At 41.2% G+C, this 27,760-nt stretch overlaps 1 protein-coding gene across 3 annotated transcripts in view; it reads right to left on the bottom strand.

Moving 5' to 3' along the window:
* Positions 1-27,760, bottom strand: part of LOC311532528 (S-adenosyl-L-methionine-dependent tRNA 4-demethylwyosine synthase TYW1-like) — a 119,484-nt gene that overhangs the window by 66,750 nt on the left and 24,974 nt on the right. For all 3 annotated transcript variants that reach the window (XM_084651056.1, XM_084651054.1, XM_084651055.1), the window contains exons 10-13: positions 20,084-20,136; positions 16,854-16,972; positions 6,473-6,582; positions 2,460-2,637 (exon numbers count right to left, since the gene is read on the bottom strand). In XM_084651056.1, the coding sequence (XP_084507182.1) occupies positions 2,460-2,637; positions 6,473-6,582; positions 16,854-16,972; positions 20,084-20,136 (460 nt within the window). The remainder of the gene's footprint in view (positions 1-2,459; positions 2,638-6,472; positions 6,583-16,853; positions 16,973-20,083; positions 20,137-27,760) is intronic.

Here is a 27,760-nt window from a genome sequence, read left to right as displayed (position 1 = left end):
ACCCTTTTGTCTCTTCTGGGGGGCTGGTGATATTTGTCAAACACCAGGCAAAAACACTCTACCACAATGCCTTCTAGATAAAGTGACAGCTTCAAAATTTTATCACACAGCTCTGTGGGTCTACTAGCCAATATCTTAGGAAATTAAGGAAGAGCCTTCCACAAATGCTGCCTGTGAAAGCTGCTAACGAGCAGGCTACAACTCCAGTCTGATCTAGTGCTTTTAAAAAAGAATCCTTCATACAGCTGTCAATCACTCCTTCTTTAAAAAAACATGAAGGTGAAAACTAAAAGTGACAAGAATTGTCTGGAATGAGACCAGAGCTGAGCTGTCAATGGTTAGAAAATCCAATTACTCGACATGAACTTGCAAAGTACCCAAGCATATACCTCCTCTCCAGATTCAGACAAGAACAGATCATTAATGGGAAACAAATCTAACAGTTTAGATTAAGAACCGGTTTACTAGTGAGCATGCTCTGAACTGACAGTCCAAGCAGCAATTGCCCAAATGGCCAAGTGTTCCAGGTATTAAGGGATTGGAATATTCAATTACAAAGAGCGTAGCCAGTCTTTTGCATGTTACATTTGCCTAATAAAATAATATAATAATAATGATAAAAAGGTATCACTGAAAACAGAGCTAGTCACTTTCAGAATGGTAACTGGAAAAGTTCCTCTTCTCCAAGGAACCAAAGCATGCCCCATCCCCAGCAGCTGCAGGCAGCCAGCAGAATTAGTACAGTTATACCACAGAAAGATGGGGACTCGATCATGAGCAGAGGTTTTACATACCCTCTTGCACTATGCTGTTCCGCTTTGCAGTGACCGACTGAGCCCCAGCACCCACAAGGGGGCATAGCTGGGTCTGAAAGTACATGAATACACTTGTCATTCTACCCCACAAGCTGTGAGAGCTGCTGTGATATTCCACGGAGCTCTGACATGGATTTAGTAGCGAACAAACAAGGGACACAACCTAATGTAGTGGATATAATTACCAGCTAAACCTGAAAATGCTTTTGTACACAGCCAGTGTCAGATCCCTAAGAGACTTACAATACCGACAAAACATGTCAATAAACTGTACAGTCTAAGTTCAGCAGCAGGAATAAGACCACTCTTATCTCAGCAAGGTTTGTGTGTTCTTAAAGCAAGTCTTATTAACTGCTGTACCATATACCAGACTCGGATTTTGCTAGTTGGGATCAATGGACATGCTGATGAGAGAGCAAAACTAGAATTTTATCATTTTAAAAAAAAAAAAAAAAAAAACCCATCATTTTCCAAGAAATATATTTTCAAAAATAGTGTTGGCTCTCTTTTTAAATTCTATGTTTAGTTTCTATCTATCAGGCTCATAATACATGGTTTGAAAAGTAACTTGATTACACAATTACCCAATCATTTGGAATGGCTTTGGAGTACCTAATTACTCACTCTAAAAAATGTGTGCCTCCAGCCCTCACATTCAGACCAAAAAAGGGAGCCAGAGAGGAAGCCAAAATATCAGAGATTACTGATGTGTAAATTATTATTTTGCAACAAATGGAATGTCCTATTCACCTGGAATTAGAAATTGTGGGAAATATAACACACCAAAGCCATCGCGGCTGTACCCTCCAGTGACACTGCTAGTGTTCCACCAGAGAGGAATTTGGGCCTATGCTGTTAACTAATGCCTTTCGAAGTGCTCTTCCTCCCTCTCCCCACCCCAAGTTGTGGGAGCTGAAGACAGGGTCTGAACATTAGCAGCAAGTTTTTCACTGCTGTTCTGATTTTTGGTTAAACAGGTGTCAAGCACTCTCAAAAGAGACAAATAATACTTTTAATTCACCCAGGACCTTTAATCAAAGTATCTGAAAATGCTTTACAAATATTAAATTTCACAACTCCCTCTGAGTGGTTAGATAAAAATGACTAATTACCTTTTGCAGGTGGGAATACTGAGAGAAGAAGTGAGTGAATTGCCCAAGGTCACAAGGAAGCGAGCAAGTGAACTGGGAATAGAACTCATGAGCTTTAATTTGCGGTCTGTTTATGAGAAACACTCCCTTCCTTTACTCAATTGCAACACCAAAAGCAAAACACAATTTGCATTTCATTTGTTTTATTCTTATAGACTTTAGGTATCTCCAGAACCTTCCGGAATGGACGTTTGGTTATACTGCCTGTATTCAAAGTAATTGCACTGAATTTAAGAGGCACAGAAAAAAAATAATAAAGTAAATGTACATTGGTGTGGAGAAGAGAAGGAAGAGGGCGGGAAACGAGCCCAGAGAGACTAAAACTATGACCCAGGCAGATTCTGAGCAATAATTTTCATGGCTATTTGTCATGCAGACTGTGGCATTGTGTATTTCCACTATGATAAAATATAAGCACACCATACAACACCAACTCTTTAGAACAAGACAAAATCCATTAAAAAAAAAACAAAACACTTCATAGGATTCTCACCTAATCTCCACAGGGAACTGTGCGTTTGTAACCAGGAAGCTGGAGATGTTGTGCTGGTGCAGCAGTTTTAAGAACGTGTTGATTTCCGGGTACATAATCGGCTCTCCCACCAGAGACAGCGCACAGTGTTTCACCACCATCCCTTCTTCGAAGCGATCTACTCTCACCCCTGGCACACCTGGAAAAAAGAGAGAGGTGGGGAGAAGAGTGCGGTGGGAAAAGAATTTACGAAATAATTCATAAAAAGAAAAGGAGTACTTGTGGCACCAAGTACTGCTTTTCTTTTTGCAGATACAGACTAACACAGCGGCTACTCTGAAAAGAATTCATGCAAAACCTACACAAACAGCACATCTTGGATATTCGTTGGAAACGGGGGAGAGAGTAAAGTGAATGATGAAAATCTGCTGTCCATCACAGGGAAAGAAGATTGGTTAATCCTTTAAAAAAACCAAAACAAAAAAAAACCAAAACCAACATTTTACCCTCCAGTAACTGAACACCAATTTGTAAGCAACCCTTCTGAACCATCATGTACTTGAGCCAATCCACCTGTGCGGCTACTCATTTTAAGATTTTCATTGTGTCAAGATCAAGAAAATGGGACTGATGACTGAAGCTACTGAGCCAGATCCGCAGGTGGTGTAAATTAACATGGCATCATTGAAGTCAATGCCCTAACATTGCTTTGCACCAACAGAGGACGCCGCTCACTGTGTATACAATGAACCTGTATAAACAACAAAAGCAATATTTTAGTACACTGTATAGAATAGTCTCTCGCCCACACATAAGTCCTCAATAAAGCACACGTGAAGGAATAGGAACAAGGGAACAAAACCAAGAACCATAAGCCTTTCTTTAAGAAGAAATGAACAAGTTATGTTCCTCCTCCCTCAGAGCTGAAAGTAGTTTGTGCATTTCACACGAAAACAAAGGCCCACATTTCATTTAACACAGCAACAATATTCCATTGCAAATCAGTATTCGTCACCAATACCATCTGCTTTAAGACATTTCCTGAGACAAAAGACCTGTTAACACACAAACATTGCCTCATCCCTGGGTTGCAAGGACCACTTCCAAGTGAGAAGGTAGCAACAATAAGGCTACCAGCTATAGCTATCCCATGGAACAGTCACCAGATATAAGTGCTTTTAGCTCCTAATAACATGAGCCAGATTCATACTAGCAATCTGGGAACGAAGAGTGCTCTATCCCATCCATTACCAGCTCCCTGAGCTTCTGCGTCTGCACGTGAACTCATTTCACTAGGAATAAGAAGCAAGCCAATTCAAATTTCTATTCTGAAGATGTCACTTTATATTGGCCTGAGGTGCCTTGATGCATTTGAATAATATACTAAGAATTTTAAAAAAGAGTTATGGCTGGAAACCACAGTCCTCACCTCACCTCATGTTGCCTAGACGCTGCAGCTCAAATGGTACAGAAAATTACCCACTAGACTGCAACGTCAAGATAAAGAAAGGCGTTTGAGGATACAGCGTCAACCTTAAACAGAGAAGTTGGTCTGTGACCAGAACCAGGAAGTTTAGTGCATTTAAAATGAGTTAGATTTAGTCCTGAGCCCATGATAGCTCTAATAATGTCTACTCACAGGGACCCTCCAGGACTCAAAATGGGAATTTTACCCCACTGGAAAGGAGAATCGCAGATTTACAATGGGACAAACAGCACTTTCTTCTGGTTCTGGAAGGAGCAAAGATATCAGACATTAAAGTCATGACATTTCCATGTCTCAAAGTTATTCTGGGATGCATTTAGCTTAATTTCCCTTCCCTTATTAACCCTACGCTATTGGATAATAGTGACCAAGGCACCAGGCTTACAGGCAGAGGGAAATAAAAAATAATCCCAACAGCACATTTTTAAATTCTCTAAAAATTTTCCTACGACAGTTATTGTCCAATATGGCATGCACTACATACAAAATGGTGGGGTATTGAGGTTTTATAAGCAATCATTTTGACCAGCATAAATGATATGCTAGTTCAGGGTTATTCCCAGTGAGTACATGGGCATGTTAAGAAGCACATGAACTCCCATACACTTAATAACTAAACATAATGACCACATTCAACTTCCCATTTCCTGTGGATGAGCTCGCTTTCAGATCTACGGTGCTCACTCTTCCACCACCTCAGCTCTTTGTGACTTTAATATCACATTCCCCTTGAGCTGCAATGCTTAGGCATAATGAACATTAGGGACCAAACTTCCCTGTTCACACTGTACCAGCATTATAGTACTGTATTAAGGATCTTGTTTAAACACATCAGAAACACCCAGATAAGCGACCTTCCCCTCCCCACCTCTAACAGCACCTAGATTTTCAGGGCACACTTCGTTACAAATCCAGGACTGCAATACCAAAGGTACCTGCTTTTCTGGAGTGGGAGAGGGTGGGAGGATTGATTGATTTAATTATTATTACTATGCAGTGTCCACCTTTGTGAAGGGCAATGGGGTTTACTAGTCACTACCTGAAAAAAGTATCCACCAAATAAATTATCCTGCCCCTGTCCCCTTCAGCAGCCAATCAATCAATAAGATCTCTCTCTCTCTCTCTCTCTCTCCCTCTCTAATTTACACAATGGAGAATTCTGTGGCTGGAAGCTATGTCAGGGTGGGGGTGGAGCAAGGAGAACCCATTCTAGCCACAGTGCCACCCTGCACCCACAATCCCCTCACTTCATTCCAGCAACAAAGACCAGCTCTTCTATCCCACTCCAGCCCCACAGCCCAGGTCCCACCATCCCTGGCCCTCTCCATTAGAATCAGGCCATGAATATCTAGTTCATCAAGATCCTAAGAAACTGTCTCGTCCAAAACATAACAGGATTTAAATCAGCAACTTAACGAAAAAGGAAGGCAGGACCGACTTTGCCTAACTCAAGCTGGGTTTACATAAGAGAGAACACCAATGAACTAGACAGGATCACTCCATACTGCTGAAAAAAGTTTCTGCCTGTCACGTTTCTCATCCATTGGGCGCGTTCCATGCTCAGCCATGATAGACAGATGGGTTACCCAATGACATCCAAGACAAAGGCTCGACTTGCACATTTTACAGATGCTTCATTTGACTCCTGACGCAGTCACAATCTAAACAGTCAATAAGAAAGAGCTTATTTCTTGTCAGAGTTTTCTTGTCAAATCGGTTGGCTTTTCTTGTGCACAAGTGTTGACCATGGCAAGGTAACTAATTTTCTGTATCTGAAAAAGGATGTGAGCTAATGAGTAGCCCATACGGGAAACAAAGCCAAGAAGATTCCAGGTTACACATTCAGGTGGGCTGATTTCCAGAGGTGCTGAGCACCTGCAGCTCCTATTGACTCCAGCTGGAGTTCTGGGTGCCAAGTACTTCAGGGGGAATCAGACCCTCAAGTGCAGAAACCAGGTACATAAACATGAGAGAAAACAGAAAAGGAGTACTTGTGGTTAGTCTCTAAGGTGCCACAAGTACTCCTTTTCTTTTTGCAAATACAGACTAACACAGCTGCTACTGTGAAACATGAGAGAAAATGCAGCCAATACCCTGCGGATCTCATTCCAATGAGGCTCTATCTATGGCACTCCTTCTGCTCAGGTTAATGGACAGCTCCTTTCCATTCTTACCTCTCCTTACCTTTTATACAGCAAGGTCAAGATTTGTAGTCACCCAGTCTGTCCCCACCCATTGTGGGGCCTCTGTCCACAAACCATATATCTTACCCCTGTTATCATATATGAGATAGCTCTTTCATGGCAGAAACTAGCAGCCCAGAGGCTGATCCTGAGTTCTAATGACGTAAACAAGACAAATCACCTGGGGAAAAACGACAATAAATAATGTGCCATAAAAATTTCACAGTTACGTACGCTTGAGGGCCCTTATTAGTCTCATCTTTTTTTTCTAGTGTTCTAGAAACTTTTTGCTCCACACATTATTAGTTAGTGTCTGTTCTGATTCCCGCTTAACAGCTTCATTAAAAAAAATACATTTAAATTACCTTTAAATTGCTTGATCAAGCTCTGGTGGTTTTCAATAGCCTCTCGCAAGATCATTTCAGGTTGGTCCATTTTCCACCGCCATTCTGTGCCCACTGGATTTGTATGATGCCTGAAGAGAGAAATATTGATTTTTTTATTGTGATTTGTAACACACAAGAATGAGCCCACCTGCCAATCTTTGCACCTCTGACATTATTAAAAAAACAAAACAAAAGCCAGCTGCAAATCCCCAATACAACTCCAACCCTCGCACAACCCAATAAATATATGGGACTTTTCTAACAAAGCAGCCAGCTCCATCAGCCCTCATTTCATGGCCGATGGGTGAACACGGTGTTGGGGGAGGCTAGTCCCTGGCTGCTCCTGCTCTGCCTGAGGTCCCCTGCCCCCTGGCTGGAGCCCAGAGCACACCCCCCCTGCGACCACCGGCCCTGCAGCGTGCTGTGCGGGCAGCACATCCGGAAAGCCCCCAGCCCCAGCGCTGGGCAACGGGAGTGTCCCCAAACCCAGCACACCGGGTGGGCGTGGCTGGAGTGCCCTCAGCCCTAGCCCCAAGCCTTGTGCACACCAGCACCAGCCTGCCTGCCCCCGCCTCTTGGCCACAGAAGAGCGGAAAGGTAACTGGAAGCAGGCAAGAGGTGGCCTGGGGGCAGAGCGTGGATGGGGCCACACCAGGCTGTTTGCAGAGGCACAGCATTCCCCTGCCTATGCTACCCACTGCCCATGCCTCAATTTCTCCTCTCCCCAGGCAGAAAGGTGGGCCTTGCAGTACATTTTGAAAGCCATAAATCTAACTATTCTGGACGATGGGCAAAAGTTTCTTCAGCAGCCAAGGGAACACTCTGCCTCCAACCATGCCTCTATTAAAATCAAGGGGATCCAGCTCTAGAATCTCCAATGGAGTGCAGCTGCGGCAGTATGACACACTCAAGGAGGCAGGTCCCAGGCCATTTAGCCGAATATTGAAGGTACAGATGCTATCCTCAACTGAAAATGAAGTGATGTGTTTCTAACACAATAGCCTTACCCTTTCTGTGAGTTCCAGTGTAAAATGGACAAGAGCAGACTTTGTTATTCAATATAAAAAAAAAAGGACAGTGCAACTTGCAATAGATCAGAGATGCATTTATGACGGATCCAGTTAATTTCCTAGGTTTATTGAGGTGAGGCCTTCTCTGGTTACTTATAAGATTTTTTTTTTTAAAGTATTGAAACCTAACAAAGTACTAGTTCTCCGCACTGAAGTAAGCGGCAAACAAAACAATCAGTCAATCATTTGAGACACAGCTGGAGTAAGACCACAGTGCAGCAGCTTGCTCAGAGTCAGGAAAGCCCAACCACCCAAAGAAAGCATTTATATCAATATCTCAGCAGCTGTACTCAGATTCGCCTGTACTGATTATTTTTCCACAGGCCAGGCACCTGCAATTATATTTCACCCTCTACCTTAGTTTTCCAGATATACTATAAATCGATCGAAACTCAACTGTGCAAAACTCCAAAGGCATCTCCCAGACTCTTAACTCCCAGACAAAAAGGTAGAACATCCCTCATGATTTCCCTTTACTACAAGTGATTCATGTTGTGCATACCAGTAACAACACAGAAAGGGGTCCTAGACAATGGGCTTGATTCTGTTCTCTGTTACAACAGTGGAGTAACTCCACTGAATTCAGTGGGGTTAACTTGGTATAAACAAAAAAAAAAAAAGAAAGAAAATACACGCGCACACACTTCTGTGCCTCTTCTAAAAATAATACAGTGTGTTTGAAAACAGAAGGCCAAAAATGGAAGTTTCTCCTCTAATCTTGTGCATTCCCCCATCTTCTGTTCATGTTTTGAACCAATCTGAAATTCACAAAGGCTGCCTGTGTATTCACAAGGCTGCCTGTTTGTTCTCTCATTTGAGCACTTGCACCATCAATTTCAGTACAGCTCTCAGAAGAAATTTAAAGCGCTGTAGAGGGAACAAAATACCCTACTGGATCTCACGCAATGGCACTGATGGATTAAAACACTGAGCAAGGAATACAGGATCACACCTTCTATCCATACAGCATTCACAGTTCCGGTTACTGTACAAAATGCTGCTCAAGGGAGAGCTGATATCAGGAGCATTTCAGACAAGTGGTTTTTGACCTGCAGAACTCAGACTCTGATATTACTCTTCTATAGTCTTCAAGGCCACGTCTTCCTCCTGTAATCTTCCAGCTACATAGAGCTCATGCCTAATATCTAATATGTGGCTAAAAGAGGGAAGGAAGAGATCGCGGGCCAGAATTAAGGGCCTGACTGAAAGCCCATTGAGTTAATCAAAAGACTTCCACCAAGTCAAAGGGATCTAAGTGAGAAAAACCCTTCAACCTCACACTTTGACTGAACCAAACTAATTGATTCTCAACCTAGCACAAGGCCAAAGTGCCTGTTTGGGCCAAATATCCTTCTCGTTCAGGTAAAGAACAAATTCATGCACTGATGCCTGAAGCATCTTTAACTTCTCACAAAGGGAAGATACATAAATAAAAGTGAATCTCAATCAAAAGCAGCTTTATTCTTCTAGAGTTTCTCCAAAAAGCATTATAAGGCATTCATACAACTCTTACATTCTATTATAAGGTATTTATTCAACTCATACATGTTTAACTCCATCACTTGTACCATGCATATTTAATAGGGTGACTTGGCAGAAAGTCAATAGATCCTTCCTTGATGGACTCTGGACACCCATAAATTATGAGCGTCTCACAGGCCTTGAATTTTTTAACACACTAACTGTTTAATAAACACACTAGGTCATGTCTACAAGTGGCTTATTTGGAGTATGGAGTTTTAATGGGGACACAAAGCATATTTCATGGCTTTGGAGATTGCATTTCCTAGTTATTGCCAAAGCCAATCATTCACTCTCACCTTTTCATTCACCAGCAGGCTATAAGGTGTCCTAGAACATGTGCCCGACTAGTTACTCAGGTCTCAAGCAGGTAATCATGGGGGACTTTCTTCCCCTTCCCACACTAACACACCATACTCAAAACAAAGGGGAAAAAATCCTATTGTATTAGAGAACTTTCACATTCAAAACATATTCATTTAAGAGACTGCTCTGCTACTCTGAAATATAAGGCATGAGTGCTATAGTGTACTGCTATGAGAAACTGATGAAAGACATCACCTGAACACAACAGGGAGTTTTCAGATCATTCTAGCGGTCCGTCAGCAAATCAGCGTGGCCTACAAGTGAACCTTATTTGTATTCTCATCAGGCCCTTGATCTACCTATATCATTTACCAATACTACCCAAAGGACCCTGGCAATTAATCATAACTTTTTCCCAGGAAGATGAATGCTCCTATGGTGTAAATATTTACGATGAAGCAATCACTAGTTTACTACCATGGGCAAGTTCCATAAGCACTATTTGCTTAAAATGGAAAAAAGGTCAGTGGATTTACTGCAAACCTTTACAGAACAAGGAGTTATTTTCCACTGTGAAAAAGTAGCCCAGTCCATTATAAAGAAACAAATAGCACACAAAAAATTGAACTGCCAGCGTCTGCCTGCCTTGGTAACTCAGATTGGGAGACCCAGCAATAGGAAGCTTCTACAGACACTATGGGGAAGTATGGTCTAGTCGTTGGGGATTGAAAGTCAAGACTCCTAGAACATATTCCTGGTTTGCTCCTAACTCTCAATGTCATTTATCCACCCTTAGCTTCTATCAGCAGCAACACTTTTACTCTGTCAGCAAAGATGGTTTTGCGGTACATATTTCCTTTTTGTTAGTTTTATTTTGGGGGCTGAGATGAGGAGGGGAAAGAGCTGGGTTTAGGAACCACGTAATTTGGTAGAACGTGCTTTTTCTAATATAGACCTTTTCAATGCATTAAGAAAACAAGTACCTCTCAGAATTTAGCCTAGTGTATCTAATATTCTTTCCCTAAGGAAATATGTATTGCAATGAACACAACAACTGCTCCCCACTTAACAAGAATGAGGAGACATGGAAGCTTCTCCTTCAAAATCAACTCAAAAGACTGTTTCTAGCATTCTGTCAAAAAAGGATTGGCAAGACTGAGTGACATTTCACCAACCACATGCAATAATTAGTGGAGGGAAGTGATCACGGTGTTTCCAATAGCTTTATTATATTGTTGTATCTTTTTGACCCGAGCGCCTAGCCATAGTTCAGGGCCCTGAGGATGTTCCAGTTGGAAGCAGACATTGATGGAGTCTGGTATTTTCTTTGGTTCAATCTTGTTTATTTACAAGGAAAGTACAGAGTCCTGCTTCTCTGAGCATAGAAGGAATCAAAAACCAAAAGAGCAATTTCTTCGCTTACAGCCCCAAACCTTTTTAAACAACAGACCCAAAAGCACTCTGTCTTTTCCCAGGGTCACACACTATGCTCAGAGGCTACTGCTCAGCTTTCTTGCTTTTTCACCTCAACGCCTCTGTCTGTTCTGCCATCCCTCACACCCACCCAAAAACAACACTCAGCAAAACCCCTCCACCCACCTAGTCCAAAACTCCTGGGCAGGGTCACCTAACCCTTTTGTCTTAGGTAGTGGCTTGTGATTGGTGGGTATGAATCCATCCTGTATTTAAGATAACTGTAAGAAAAAATCAATCTCAACAAGGTTTTTACTCAACCCATAACAATGCTTCACCAGCTCATAACAATATTCATTACTGATACCACAGTACTGTATCACAAAAGCTTTACTGTCACAGAGAACACCATGAACATAAAAGGTACGAGATATCAAACATCATGATTTTGAGATACAAGAGTGAGAGTGATGAAAAGTATGGATTTCAGTACCAGTATGCGGTTGAGACTGGGAAATTAATGTTGAGGGAAAGGTATCTCAATAATGATACCACCTAGCTTTACAAAAGTGTTTTTGTCCATACAAAGGAGGAAAGTATCATTATCCCCATTTCACAGACGGGAAAAACTGAAGCAGAGAGGTAAAGTGACTTGCCCAAGGTCATCCAGTAAGTCAGTGGCAGAGCCAAGAATAGATGCCAAGTCCCAATACAGTATCCTGTCCACTGGACCAGACTGCCTGGGTTTAGAGGACTTTTTGGATACATGTTACTGTTTACTCACTATGTGACCCTAAGCAAATTATTTCCATTTGCTGTAGCTCAGCCTCCCCTTCTATACAATAGAGATAATAATACTCCTTACTTTGCAGGGCACTCATGCGGAAAATGCTATCTAAGTGGAGAGTACTATTGTACATATAGTGAGACCTATTCCCCACCCTATATTGCCTGGACTTGACAAGGAAGGATATATTTAGGTATTTGTACCGAACTGAGCACCTCATAAAGAAGTTGCTACAAAATGGAGGTGGAAGCCACTGTACCTATGGGGCTGTGGAAGGTATTCTCTGCTCTCCATTCAAATAACCTTTTTGTTAGCATGTTTAAGTTTCCACCATTTATTGCTGGCATCAAACCCAAGCTATGTATTTTGCACACCATCCAGCTTACCCTCATGTTTGAAGTCAATTGAACTGTATCTGTGGAAGGAATCCAGAATTAGACCCTGTGACAGAATTCTCCCGGTCCCTCACCTGGCAATAGGGGAAGATAAACTAAAGCCCCATGCTACCATTCAGCCCAAGTCTCTTTCCTCAAGACGGGCTTTATTAATACATACAAATTAAAAACAAGACCAAAGCTGGTTGGAACACTCTGTCACAGCCACTACCCATCGTTCAAGACTGCAGCAAGCCGAGAGGAAAGAAATACACCCTTTCTCTGGATAGCTGCACCTCTGCTTTAGCCCCCCCCAGGTTACCCATGTGATAGGCAGGGAACCCTCTTATGCATGGGGAGTTAACAAGCACCTTTATCCATTGTCACACAGGTGCTGAAACCCTGTAGGGTCCTTATTGCTGAGCCAGTGGGACCTGCAAAGGAAGGTAGGGGCTGGGACAGTCCGGTCTTATGGAAAACAAACTAGAGGACAAATCAAGCCTGGGGAGAAGGCTAAAGCTAGGGTTTAGGTAATGCTAATTTTGAATTACCCTATTTTTGTTAACAGAACAAACCCCTACAGGAAGATGACTTCACTTATTAAAATGAGTAGGTTGTTTGGCGATGGGAGGGGCCTTCTCCAGCTTACAGGCTCCAATTCTATTTAATGTAATTCTATTACATTCCAGTGTTGCTAACTTTTGTGATTTTATCATGATATTCGATGCTTCTCTAAAAGCCCCAGCTTCTGGAGTCAAGTTATTAGATGAAAGTCTGCTTTTGGTTTTTAAAAGGTAAGTTTCTTACCCTCCCAACTGCACAGAAAACCTTGAGAACCCAAAAACTCACAATGTATCTCCTTTGAAAATTTCATTATTTCTGGGGGCCTGACTCTTGCTCTTTGAACACTGTGAGTTGGCAATACAGATATTCAAGTATTACGGTAAGGAAATCCATCCCTGAGGAGTTCAAGCCACGAAATTTCAGGTTGCTGTACTAGCGGAAGACTGAGCATTTAGACACAGCTGTAATCAATGTAGTGTTAAAGGAAGAAATAAGAGCAATTTTTCTATGGTATTTTATTCTGGTTGCCTCCTACTCAAAGACAAAATAATAAAACCTATTCATTGAAATCTTATTTAACTGCTTCATCTCTCCACAGTAATTGATTGGGTTTTAGACACTCAGCCAAAGGATATAATCAAATCAGGTTTGCTTAGTGATCTCCTAAGTAATCGTGACAGAATATGCACAGTGTCGGAAAACTCAGTCTGTACGCTTCCTCTAACTGATTAAAAGATTTGATCACTTAAATTTTTCCATTTAGACAATTAAGCTGAAGAGACACAACAAATACAGTGGACAGATTGAGAGCAATAATGGATGGTGACCAACTACCTTTTTATTTTTTTGTGGTAAAGTGAATTATTAGTTTGGGATATTTATGTATTATAATAATTAAAGGTTTGTTCCTGCTCCCATTGCCAACTCCTACTCACTTCACTAAGACATGAATAAGCCCTTAAAAAACACGCATATTATCCCTGAGCCCTGTGAAGAGACTACAGTATTAGCATATGACAACGTGTACACTGCGCTTAGGAAATCCTGGGCCAAGTTTAATCTTGCCTGTCTCTGAATGGAAGTGGTATTGAAGACAGACCACCCCTAATTGCTTCCTTTCACCAGTGCAGGGCATTATATCTACACAAGGCATAATGCCTCCACGGATGATGGAGTGAGCCAAACCACACTTTTTAAAAAAGGGACCAAAGCTGCAGAGTTTAACGTGCCAAGGGCCAAGCCATGGCCACACTCATGCATATGGGCTTTAGGATGACGAGTATCATAACCAATGCTAGCCAGCGCCCATCTTGAGTGAAGACAGCCAAACTATAGCCATGTCTTGCCAGAGGAGTGGGGGTGGGACAGTCATCATTTACTTCTATGGGTATGTCTATACCATAAAAAAAAAAAAAAAAAAACACTGCGGCAGCAAGTCTCAGAGCCCAGGTCAATTGACTCAGGCTCATACTACAGGGCTAACAATAGCAGTATAGATATTCAGGCTCAGGCTGGAACCTGGGCTCTGAAACCCAGTGAGGAGGGAGTGTGTAGAGCTAGCTGACAGGGCCAGTCAGGAGGGAAATACATATTACAAGTATTTTACTAGCATTGGATACAAAACCATTACCACATGAGTCTCCAACAGCACAGATGGTAAATGTGATGGGTTACCCTCCACTCCGGGGTGCCACCTGATGTACTGGAGTACCACTGAGCCTGCCTGTTCCACCAGTCGGGGCTCCTTGTTACCACAGTATCTGGGCACCTCACAACCTGGAATGTATCTATCCCCAAAATAGCCCTATGAGGCAGGGCAACGCCATTATCCCCATTTTACAGATGGGTAACTGAGGCACAGAAACTAAGTGACTTGCCCAAGGTCACACAGGGACTCTGTGGTGCAGTAAGGAATTAAACCTGGTCTTCCAAGTCTTAGGCTAGTGACCTAACCACTGGACTACCTAGGCTGTACCTAGGTCCCCCAAAAAACTGGTCAGAAAGAGGTAGGGATGACCCTAGATCACTGAAATTTGCTACACATCTGTTTTTTGCACCTGTATCCGTGTTTTTAACTGCACCTGACCTGACAGCTGAAGAGACACTCCTCCTGTTCATACCGAAGAGCTTACTAATTAGACCCATTTCATCCAAAGCAAATAACCTAGAATGTTTTTCAGCAGAGTCCTCTAGAAAGTGATTTCCTTGCACTCAGTTTGTCACCATTAGCAAAATCCGTTTTCCAGCATTACTATTCATTAGTGCTACTCCATTTCCAGCATTATTTTAAAAAGTGACAAATGGCTCCACAGAGCTATGAGTTAGAGTCATATGGCGGGTGTCACACTCGACGATTTATCCCAATTATCATACTTCCAAATTTACTCTCCCTTGGCGTCTCTAATTCAGCCCCATACTTCAAGACACAGACTCCTGCTGATAGAAAATACTGTAGTTGGATTGTTTTGGAGGGGAACGGTATTAAATTTTCTGTAGTAGAATATGAGGTACCAAAAAGCTCCGTTTGGGTGGTTTTATTGCTTTCTATTTTACGTTTATGATACGCCCCATCTGTGTTGGGATTGGATACACAATTACACACACATCAAAATCACTCCTAATGGCACAGTAACCATTGCAGAATTAACTGCACCATTACAAACTGAAGTCTTGAAAAGAGAAAAAAGAAAAAAACAAACCACATTTTGTTTCCTAGCTACAGAACAGTTATGACATACTGTAGAATAGAGTGGGAAAATAACACCCATTAACTATGCCATATGAAGTTCACGGTGTCCTTTCAAACCATGAGGTGTGGAGAGCCTGTTTAGGATTACAGTACCAATTAAGGCTCAAGTGTAGATTTAAATAGGATGGCCAGTACAGAATGCTTGAACTTAGCATTTACATTGTAGTTATCTTCAAAGTCCTTTTCAAAATGACATCAATCGGTCTGCACTGGGACTGTTATTTAAAATACTTTTACTCTTAAATTTACAGACTATCAGAATAGTGGAAACAACTGACACTCAGGGGGATACAGCTGTTTTCACAGGATGATCTTGAGATGTCCAGCATGCTGGCAGAATATGAAAATGAATGGTGTCTGTCTATGTGCTCTTGGGGAGAAATAATACCCAAGCTAAGTACAGTTTGAACAGTATTGAATTAGTTAATGGGATAGAAAAAGAACGAACAGTTGAGAAGTTGAAATAACTTTCAACTCCTCCTATCCATCACATTTTCACTTCAGTGTTTTTATTTATACTGAGGGTTATGTTCTTTCCCACCAGGCTTACCTGGCCCTCCCTACTCAGGCAAAAAAATTCCTGCTGAATACTATGAAATTTTTGCCTGAGTAAGGAGTGCTAGTTCAGGTATTATCTTAAATTTCAGCTTCCGACAAGCTCACGCCCCTCAAGGGACGATTAACAAGACCATCCATCTTGGGACTGGCACTTTGGCATGCGAGCGCACACAAAAGAGAGACCCAGTTTCATACAATCTAAAACATATGAACACATTTATTTAACACTTCTGTGACCCTGCACCATGGGGAAGTTCACTCATTTTTTTCAACTGAATCAGGTTCCGAGATGACTTATTAGTGCTTGGTATTTTTTCCAGTGGACTTAACATTGCAAGAAAAAACTAGCTGCAAAGTAAAGCACAGCATGTTCAGTTTCTTGGCTAGCTCCTTTATAGCTTAAATGTCATCTTTCCAGATGAAAAATTCTTTGGAAACTCAAGGATGCTTTTGAAATTATTCCCACCCTCACTATCGAAACAGCAAGAACATACACTGAATTAATCCCTCCACCAAATTCTCAGGAACTATAAAAGGATCTTTTAAAAATATCTTTTTAAAATGTCATATAAATAAATTAAAAATTAAAGAGGGCTATTAAACCACATTTATCATCATATTAATATTTTCTTACTCTGGATGCAAAATTTAGCAATCTTTGGTAATGAAACACCTTAAACTTAAAAACCTCCCATTTGCAACTGTAATAAGAAGGGCATTGAGGTACTGACCCTGCAACTGGATCTCCATGTGTAAGCACATGTCCAGTTGCAATATCTAGGCTATGTGTTACTAAGTGTGTGTACACAGCACTCAGCAGATTGTCAGCATGTAACAAATCCGATTTAATATTTGGAATTATTGTTTGAGGTTTTTTTTAAAATAGGTATGCTGAGTTCACAGAATTGCAAGCAGGTCTTTCTCTCATGCTAAGAATCCAGGAGATTATAAACACTCCAATTAATTCACCAAATGATAGAATCACAGTCCCCAAAGTAAATCATCATCAGTACTTTACCTCCAGCAAAACACACATTTGTTTGCACAAGCCAGGCTCGGTGTGGTCTCCATGCAGCGGTGACTTTCAATGCCATAAAAAGTATGTTTGTAGCAGCCTCCTCTACCTCGCAGCATAGACTAGAAACAGAAAGGGGAAAAAAGCCACATAGAAGTTTAACACACAGTTTGCAACCAAATGATGCAAAAAGCAAAATAATGTAGAAAAACAAGATTTGACAACTCTGGCCATATTTCAGCTTCCTTCATAGAAAGAAATAAGACAATGGATCAAACTTAATTCTTACTCCCATTATACAGGAGATCAAGCTAGATTATCACAATGGTTCCCTTCTGGCTTTACAACCTATGAACATATGAAAATTCCAGTGTAACTGACTTCACTAGAGACTTATACCTGTGACTAATTAGCCCAGTAACCTGAATACCAATAAGGCTGCTTAAATTAAGCTTCCTTTTGCCAAAGAATCCACAGCAAAGTCAATGCATTGGAATGGAGATCAAGTCCCCAGTGCTGTATTAACTATAATACAGCAACACCCAAACATCTTTACAGGCATTTCTTCAAGTTTTGCATCATTTTTGTTTTTAATACGGTCATATAAATGCTGTATGGTTATTTGTTCCCCTAACAGATCTGCAGTTTCAATCATCAGCCACTTTGATGTTCATTCAAATCCATCCATGGACAGATTCCACAAGCCAGGTTAAATGTATGCAGTAGGTCACAATAATGACAGATATAGTCTATTTGAGAAAATTCATGGCAAGCAGATCAGTGTACACTACAGCAGCTTATGTATGTGCCTATATAAAAAGTTTACCTCAGTGCTGGGAAATTCATGACTCTCCTTTACAGGAAGGAAACAACAAACAATTCTGTAGCTTAAACATAATTTTTTCTTGAATAGTATCATACCCCACCACATCTGTTATTAAAGCTTTTAGCCTTACAAAAATACTCACTATCAATAACCAACAGGTCAAGCCACTTAGCTGTAAACTTAAGGTAACTTTCTTGTAAAAAGTTACTACAAATAGTAACAAAAACCAATTTAAAGGCTACCTTATTAAACATCCACTTGTTTTAATTCTCCTAAAAAACTGCTTCTTTCTCAATCCTAATTTAAATAATAGAAACCCTCTTTTACACCAGGAGTCTGTTCCAGGAGGACTGCATTATCTCCTTAAGCCTGGGTTTGCAGCATCTATCCAAGCGGTTCTCAAACTGGGGGTCGTGACCCCTTTGGGAGTTGCAAGGTTATTACTTGGGGAATCGCGAGCTATCAGCCTCCACAACCCTTCTTCACCTCCAGCATTTATAGTAGTGTTAAATATTTTTTTTAAATGTGTTTTTAATTTATATGCAGGGGTTGCATTCAAAGGCTTGCTGTGTGACAGAGGTCACCAATACAAAAGTTGGAGAACCACTGTTCCCGTAGGAATTTGCAGTCTATTTAGAATGTATGTTGCTTGGGACAGAGATTGTTTTTTTTTGTTTTGTTTTGTTTTTTGGCACAACACATCAGATCAACAACAACAAATGGGAAAGGATTGCTATCACTATCAAGAGGGAGAGAGGAATATAATGGATTAACTTTTAAACCAAACCCTTTTAATCTAAAAGCCCCGGTGATTGAAATTAAAGTTTCATCCTCTTAGAGAAAAAGAAAATACAGCTAATGCCTAACCATTACAGTATAATTACGCACTTAGTGATTTTTTTAAAAAAGAGTTAAAAAAGGTGATTGTGCCCCCTGCCTTCAAACAGGTATTAAAGTACTTTTTGTATTATCGTAGCACCTAGGAGTCCTTGGAGCCCTTGCTTGGGCTTGCTGTACAGAACAACACAGAACAAAAACACAGTCCCTGCCCAATGCCATATGTATGGATTTGAGAAGATGCACATCATCTAAGAGAGCCAGATCGTGCAGATGGATATTCTGAGATGCCCAGAAATACACATTTTTCATACCTGCCAATTCTCTTCTGTAATATGGCAAAGCATAAATACGTCTAATTAGTTAAGATGGCACTGTACAGCTTGTTTTCTTTAATAAACCTTAGGCCTACTTCTGCTTTCCACTGGTTTAAATTAAAATCAATTAAGATACTGTCTGAAACTGGTAATGTAGACCAGATCTATACCACACACTTCAGAATAACTACGTACTGCCCCCATCCATTCCCAAATTGTAGTTCTATACTTTTTAATGGGTTTTATGTAATATTGCTTGAAGCGATGGCACTTTAAAACAAATCAGTTCTCTATTCTTCGCTCTCATTTGCGGCACTGACAAAATCGGAAGACTTTTTCTTTAAGTTTTTCGCTACCTGCTAGTATGTTAAAAACCACAGAAGGAACATTTTTAAAAGTAATTTTACAGGCCACTTTTTGCCATCGATGCAGTGGTCACCAAAAGCATTACCAGGATCAATATGCCTTACAAAACATTCATGACAGTACGGCAGGGTGCACTTTAAACCATTCAGAGGTGCAGATATTGTGATGTGAGACTTCTCCGTCAGGCATTTCAGTAAAAACTAGATTCAGCCACCCATGTTGGTAATCATAATTCAAAGAGTTCTTTTCAAAACAGACCACGCTAATCATGCGTCAAAAACAGACACACCAGGAACTTATCAATGCCACGACTCCAGAATTAAAGATGTGTCATCATGTTCACTAAAAGTGCTTAATCCTAGAGTTTATAATTCTGAGAAAGTTTTAGTAAAATATATCCTGAATTTGCAAAATTCATAATATTCTCTGTTAGGAGACAAGGACAAGGCAGTACAACCACAGAAAACCAGAAACATCAGTTAAAGGACAAACTGGTCTGAATACCCTGCTACAGCTATTACAATGGAAGGTGTCATCTTTGCTTTAGAAGATCTTGCCTCTGTGGTGCAAGCAATCTGCCCAATTACTTTTTCATGCTATATATTACTGCAGACAGGAGCAACAACAACAACAGGAATAAGCCGCAGAAAGTGAGACTACTAGAGAGTGGCTCCAACTTCTTGGCGTAAATCATATTTCTACTCTTCACAGCAGGGATTTAATAAATCAAAATGCAAAGTGACATTATAATAGACAGCTTAAGGTTTGGTTACAGGGAATATATTTTCAAACGGTTATTTTGGACAGAGAAGGGTCACACCTGATTTAGGTCTCTAGATGTTTATTTTTGTTAGTTTTGCAACCTTAAAAAAAAAATAAAAAGGTACCTTTGTCCACCGACAAAGCTTCACACCGGAATGGCTTCCAATCAATTTGTAACCTGGACAGAAGAAAGGGAAGAGTTAGTTCCATTGATTTTAAGCTGCAGTAAATGGCACACAAAATTAATCTAGTCTCTGAGCATTAACATCTCCCATCCCCTCTAGCCACCCCTAAAAATTAAAGGTGTTCAGATGATGGATGTGACACAATACTAGAGCTTGTCTACAGGGAGAGCTAATGAGCTGCAAGCCAGAGTGTGAATCTATAGCACACTAGCTTGCTGCACACTAACTCGCCATGTGGCCCCCACTGCAAAGTGCACTATGGAACTTTTAGTACTCTGTAGTGATGTCCACGCAGCAAACTAGTGCTTGGGGAGCTAGTGCGCGGGAGATTCACACCTTGGCTTGCTACACACTAACTCTTTATGTAGACACGCCCTACGTTAACATGGTGGAGAAACTTAACACACACATCAGCAATTCCCTGCATTAGAGTTATTTCATTGATAGCATCAGCCTTGTTTTATTCTCGCGAGCCCAGATCTCAGAGGGAAAACCACATGTCACCCAAAACTGACTCCACCTCATTCAGGATGGCTGCTGATTGTTTACAAATGATGTATTTATATTGCCCAGTCTCCCTCTGATGAAAAGATGGTGGCCCCAAGAAGGGGCCATGTAACAGAGTGGCAGACTCTAGGACAAATCACAGTGAAAGAGTCTGTGTTGAGGCATCCGCTATTTAGGCACATTGTAACTATGGCCGAGTCACAACAGCAGGCAATCCAACTAGCTCCAAACCAGTCATACAGAGGATGGTATCTCCTCTCAGACACAAAAGGAAATAGGGTCTGGAACCCCAGGGTTTTTCCTGAAGACCCCTTGTAACAGCTAACCCTGGTGGAGGAAAGCTTAGGCAGAAAGGGGTGAATCTGGACTAGCTGCATGGTGCAAAGTCCAGCTGCTCATAGGTTTCTAGGGAAGGGCTAAAGAGTATAAAGCAGACTTCAAGGTAGGAAGACCCTTCCGTCTCATAATGCATCATCTAGCCCCTCAGAAAGGTGCAGGAATCAAAAGCACAGGTTATACCAGAACAAGACTTATCACACCTCTGCTCACCTCTTCCAGAAGCTTCTCCCACACTAGTATCTCAGCCCAATTCTGAAGGGAGCACCTCAAGAGAATGACTGTTCCATCTTCATGCCCTTTCAACATAGACTCAACATAGTACCAGCAAATGGCCTATGTGAAGTGATATTTGTTCACTAAAACGCGTCAGACACCAACCCAGGGCCTCATGTAGGCCTCTAAATAGCCAGTGTATGTCATTCTCCAAATTGGCCAGACCTTAAATTAGAGGCCTAGCAGTGACTTTTCCCCTGGACAAGGGAAGGGGATCTTCTTCAGCAAAGTTGACAGACCAAGGAGAATCATAGCCAGCTCTCCTCAGTCCACTCATGCCACAACAGGGATAAGAGATGGAAATGGAAAGGAGAATGATGGGCTTGGAATGGAAAGCAGGAAGGAAGCCTCGGGATTTTAAACTGGACTCAGGATATTGTGAGCCAGATTCTCAGCTGGTGTAACTTGGGGTAACTCCATTGTCTTCAGTGGAGTTATGCTGATTTACACCAGCTAAGACTCCAACCCTATATTCTGAAGATAATGTAAATTTGACATCACTTCATGACATTACAACAGTACTGACACACATTTCTTCAAATTCATTGGGATGAGGGGATTAATTAGATGATGTTCATTAAGCTCTAAGCACTATTACCCTAAATAGCCTACGTTAGGTAATTTTCCTCTTTGGAAAAAAAAAATGCTTAGATACCCAAATGTCTGTAAGATTTAAATTCTCTACGAAATGGGCACAAAGAGATAAGTGGGATTTGGAAAGCCCACTTGCATAACTCAGACCAAATGCAGAGCTCTTTACTAATCAATGCAGACTGGACACCCACAGACCCAAAGGTTTACCTCAGCTAGCTAGTTTTTCTTGGTTAATTCCAGCAGATGTTTATGATGTTTATTCTTTTAAGGCAAATAAAAATTTATGAATCAAGTCCTCCTTCCTGCCCAGAAGCATGAGCTAGATATAAAAACCTACCATACGGCACAAGGAACCATTCGGCACACTGCCACCCAGAGCGAATCAAAGGGTGGAATTAGTGTGTTTATTTTACTTTCTTCACTTGTGAAGTTATCACACACATCTCATTGCCACCAGGCTCAGGGTGATGCTCCGTCCTGATTTACACACCCCTGCAGACTCCAATGAAGTCAGTGCAGAATTAAAATAAGAGTAAGAATCTGAGTCAGATGTACCAGTTACAAATAAAGCAGCATGATATACTGCAAGCACAGAAGGAGGCTGTGCAACTGTCTATCCATTGAGCATATACAGCACTCAACAGGCTATTCCTGTTCATAGGTGTTGAGCACCCTTCACCTCCTTTTGAAGTCAATGGGCGAAGAGAGCACTCAGCACCTCAACGGACTAGCCAAAAGCATGTTACGTACACAGAAGTTAGACAAAAATTAATTCTGAAGGACAATGAACTATTGGCTGCCAAAAATCCTATGGGCCAGAATGAATTACTTCAATGGAGAAAGACTGTGCCTACCCCAAAGAGCTTATAGTGAACAAATTGGAGAAAGTTCAGAGAAAAGCAACGAAAATGATTAAAGGTCTAGAAAACATGGCCTACGAGGGAAGATTGAAAAAATTAGGTTTGTTTAGTCTGGAGAAGCGAAGAATGAGGGGGGACATGATAACAGTCTTCAAGTACATAAAAGGCTGCTACAAGCAAGAGGAAGAAAAATTATTCTCTTTAACCTCTGAGGATAGGCCAAGAAGCAATGGGCTTAAATTGCAGCAAGGGAGGTCTAGGTTGTACATTAGAAAAAAATTCCTAACTGTCAGGGTGGTCAAGCACAGGAATAAATTGCCTAGGGAGGTTGTGGAATGTCATTGGAGATTTTTTAAGAGCAGGTTACACAGACACCATCAGGGATGGTCTAGATAATACTTAGTCCTGATGGACTGGACTAGACGACCTCTCAAGGTCCCTTCCAGTCCTATCATTCTATGAATGGAGCTATTCCATTTTATACCTGCTGAGGGTCTGTCCCCATCTTTTTAGGAAATAACACATTTTGCCAATGTATTTGGGGACCTGTGTAGCCCCCAATTAACATTTTAAATGTGGGATTTATTTTCACCAAATCTACATAGAGAAACAGAGTTTAGGGCCAGAAGCAACCAAAGATCACCTACTCTGACCTCCTGTGTATCACAGGCCACCACCATCACCCAGCACCCGCATGCTAAACCCAACAACCAAAATTAGACCAAAGTATTACACCGCTCAGGAGACTGTTATGCACCACAAGCAGAAAATAGCAGGAGCCAGATGTGCATCAGAGCCCAAGGCCCCCACAATGGCAGGGAAATATGCCCAGATAATCCTGGCAAGGGGCTTACACCCACATGCTACAGGGAAAAGCAAAAAAACCCAAGGCCATATGAGGCATGGGAGCCTGGTCTAGTGGATAGGGCACTTAACTGGGAGTCAGGAGACTTGGAGTCTATTCCTGACTCTGCCACTGCCCTGCAGTGTGACCTTGAGGAAGTCACTTCGTTTCCCTGTACCACTTCTTCCCCTCCTGTCCTGGGTCTGTCTTGTCTGTTTAGGCTGTAAGCATTTTGGGGTAGGGACCTCTTGTTAGGTTTCTACAATGCCTACCACCGTGGGGCCCTGATTTCAACTGGTGCCTGTAGGTACTACTGTCATTCATTTTCATTATTTGTCTGAGTAGAACCTACCATGCGCCTTCTTCCTCCCTTCCAAGAAGGTGCCATTGGCCACATTTGTAGCTCATGTCACTCCACAGAACTCCCATGCCCTATTTTTTTTTAAAAAAACATTTTACCCATTCATCAGGTGCCACGTGCAGCCCTCCATCGACAGTTTTAGGAGAGATTTATTTATTTTCTCCAAGACTACAACACCGAATGTCAGTAAGAAAGTCTCAATAGTATCACTTTTTTTAAAAAAAAAGAAATACTATTATATTAACGTTTTACTGAAAATAAAACCTACCTGCCCAAATCCCCTGTTGACCAGTTCATGGTAAAGAAAAAATTAGATCAATCTTAAGAGATGTTGAGACCCTGGGATCCTGAATCTACAAGGTTTATTTCCCTTGAGTAAGGGCCACTGATGCCAAATTCACTATGCCGAGCACCTGCAAACCTCCAATAAAGGCAATGGGGACGGCACATGCCCAGCACCTCCTAAGATTTTGCTCAACATTTAAGAGAGGCTGAAGCTCTCAGCCAACTTTAGCGATGAAAAGCGTCTGACTCATCTAGTTGGCCTGTGCCAGGAATTATACTATTGGAAGAAATAGCACAGAGATCTGCAGAAGTGCTTAAAAGCAACTTATGTAGCCAAGCTCTTCACCTGTTGTGTTGACTGTGTGGAAAGTTTGGTGACAATTGCCCACTCAGCCATCCTAATGGTTTCAAGGACTATAAAGTAATGGCAAAGTCCTAAGCCAAATGAAACCCATCCCCATGCAGGTTAGTGGCTAAAGTTTAACAGCTCAGTACGGCTATTTTAACGAGTAAAACCATTCCTCCAATTTCTCTGAAGCCCATTTATGTATCTCCCATTTGGTCTACCAATACCAGCACCAAGCCAGCCTAAGTAACACAGGAGAAAGGAGCACAAAGGACTGTGCACACTCATGATTAAACTATACAGGATACGATAGCACTTTTTGTGGATGCAAAGGAGACAGAATCAAACTGGGGCTCTTCTCTCTCATTATGTTGTGTGTCTGCTACCTGAACCATACATAATGAACTCTTCAGTAGCCCAGGCCAGACACCTTTTCCATCAGTGGGGCCAGGTCACCTTCACTGTTATACTTTTTTTGGTTCTGTGGTAACTCTATTGATCTTCTTTCCTGTTTGCGATGCTTACAATTGCTGTTTCAATTAAATGCAGCTACTGGTCCCATGTAAAAGCACTCAGGGCAAGCCTGTGCATAGATATTCCCAAGGACATTCTGAACATATCCAACTGTTTTTGCTAGTAGTTTCAAAGTGCTAGCAAAGAAATTTCAAGTTTCACATCTTCCCAAAACACTTATAATGAGATACAGGCTTAAGTTGAAAGTTTAGCTTCAATATACTCCAAATAAAAAAAAAATGCTTTCCAGACAGCACTCTCTCGAATCACAACTAGATGGATTTATGGTCATAGCACTGCTCAAAAGAAGTACGCATCAACACATCTTTATCATCTTTATCATCATAAGCAAGATCATAATGAAATCAACAAAAAAATTTTTACTGAAAGCACAAGGACTTCAAAACTGGGACTTTGTACCAAGTGACCCTTCTCTAGCTGATGAATTCTGAAAAAACTAGAGCTTGCCAAACAGTGAATTTCAGTAATCAAGCCTAAATGTTATAAAAGACGTGAATTATAGCCTGAAGGTCAGCTTTTGAGACAAATGAGTGTCCTCTGGCTATAATATTAAGAGGATAAAAAGAACATTTGGTAATGATCTGTTCTGACAGCCAGACTTTCAAAAGAAGAGACAGAAGCTATGTTACAACTGTCAAGCAGCAGGGTGTACACAGTGAAAAAATTTAACCACAACTCAGACCCAAGCTGCACCATTTTTATCAATGGATTTAAAAAACAAAACAAAAGACCATTGTTTGGCATCCATACAAGGATCACATCCTACATTCTCCATCACTGAGAATTAGTCACCAGTGAAATGATAGTGTGTGTTCTCCATTACAACAGCGTGTAATCCATGGGAACTGAAAACATCTCCAGGAAACTCAGATGTTCAGGCCTTGTCTGCACTAGGAAGTTTTGCCACTTTAACTATACTGGTATAATTAAAAAGGCAAAACCCTCTTACTGTAAATGCAGTTATACTGGTATGGAGTGCGAGTGCTTACCCCGGGAAAAGCTTAATATATTTCGGTAAGTGACGTACGCTATACACCAGGATGAGGTACCTTTGTATCAGTATAACTGCATCTACACTGGAAGTTGTACTGTTAACTGTATCAGTACAAAACACCACCCCTCATAAATACAGTTATACAACTATCCAGTGCCAATATAAAACCAATATACCTAAAATAGAAATAGAAAGAGTCCAGTTCTTCCCCCCACCAGTTTTACATTTGTAACTTCATCCACTTACACTGACATAAGCAAAAGGTTAATCAGGCCCACAGAATCTCGATTATTACCACTTTCTGTGCCACTAATGCTATGCATCTAGCCGAGCAAATGAATATAGTCACTTCTCCATGAGCTCTTGGCAGCTCCCACACCATGACCCTGCTCAGCCTCAGTTACTGCTGCTCTTAGGGTGTTATTTCTTTAACTGTATATTCCATATTTATTTACAGATACACAAATTCTCTAAGTAAATTTAGCACATTTAGAGCCTCGTCATCTAAAACCACTGCATTCTTCTGCATACAGGCACTTGAGTGAGAATAATTTTATTTTATGTTTTCACAACTCATGGTTAATATTTCCACAACAAACATTTGAATTCTGTTGTTCTATCTATAGCATACATTTTAGTAGCTGCGCTATTGTTACCAATACATAATCCAGCCAGAAGACTGCTAGCACTCCCTGGAGTTCAAGGGCTTTATTTTCCTCGATGCACAGGGATTTACACAAAAAGAAAAGGAGTACTTGTGGCACCTTAGAGACTAACCAATTTATTTGAGCATGAGCTTTCGTGAGCTACAGCTCACTAAGTGAGCTGTAGCTCACGAAAGCTCATGCTCAAATAAATTGGTTAGTCTCTAAGGTGCCACAAGTACTCCTTTTCTTTTTGCGAATACAGACTAACACGGCTGTTACTCTGAAACCAGGGATTTACACAGGGATTTCAGGCTTGGGTATCATCCCCAAGCCTGAAAGATGAAAATATAACTTTAAGTATGCAACCCACACAGGGGTACATCACGCTTCCTAAACCTATCAGTGACAGTTTCTATGCAGAATGCAGCATCACATTCACAGCACATTTAGCCTTTAGCCAGAAATTTCAAAAGGGCTCAGTACCCATAATCAAGTTCAGATTTTCAACAGAGCCCAGAATATTGGGTGTTGGACCCTTTTGAAAATCTGGCCATCTGAATCAACAATGGGAGCTCCTGAGTACTTTTAAAAGTCTGGCCTCAACTGTGCATGCTGAGCATTTGGAAAATGGACCCTGAGCTCTTCCTGACGTCAACACCTGCACATCCCACACACACTGAAAATCTTAGATCAAAGCACTTTACATTGACATCCTAATGGGATGAGAGAGCACCAAAGACGTTACAGGACTGAAATAGCCCCTGCTATTTCAGATAGTGCGTTCTCTTCTATTATTTCTTTCCCTTGGATTTCTCTTCTACCAAGGCCCATTAAATAAATAACCAATTTTCTATAACCTGATGATTCTTTGACATTAGAGAACAGGATGAGAGAAAGTACACATACTATTGAAATGGATATTCCAAATCATTTGGCATTTCCATTACCATTCAGCTAACAAACAGGAAATTAAGGTTATAATTAAATGCAACATCATAAAGGATGAGAAAGCAAGCCCCATGAAAGTGAGGAC

Source organism: Lepidochelys olivacea (genome assembly GCF_965140295.1).
Source record: "Lepidochelys olivacea isolate rLepOli2 genome assembly, chromosome: 17".
Lineage (NCBI taxonomy): Eukaryota > Metazoa > Chordata > Testudines > Cheloniidae > Lepidochelys > Lepidochelys olivacea.
The sequence above is the reverse complement of the archived record's forward strand: the minus strand, read 5'-3'. Positions and strand labels throughout refer to the sequence as shown.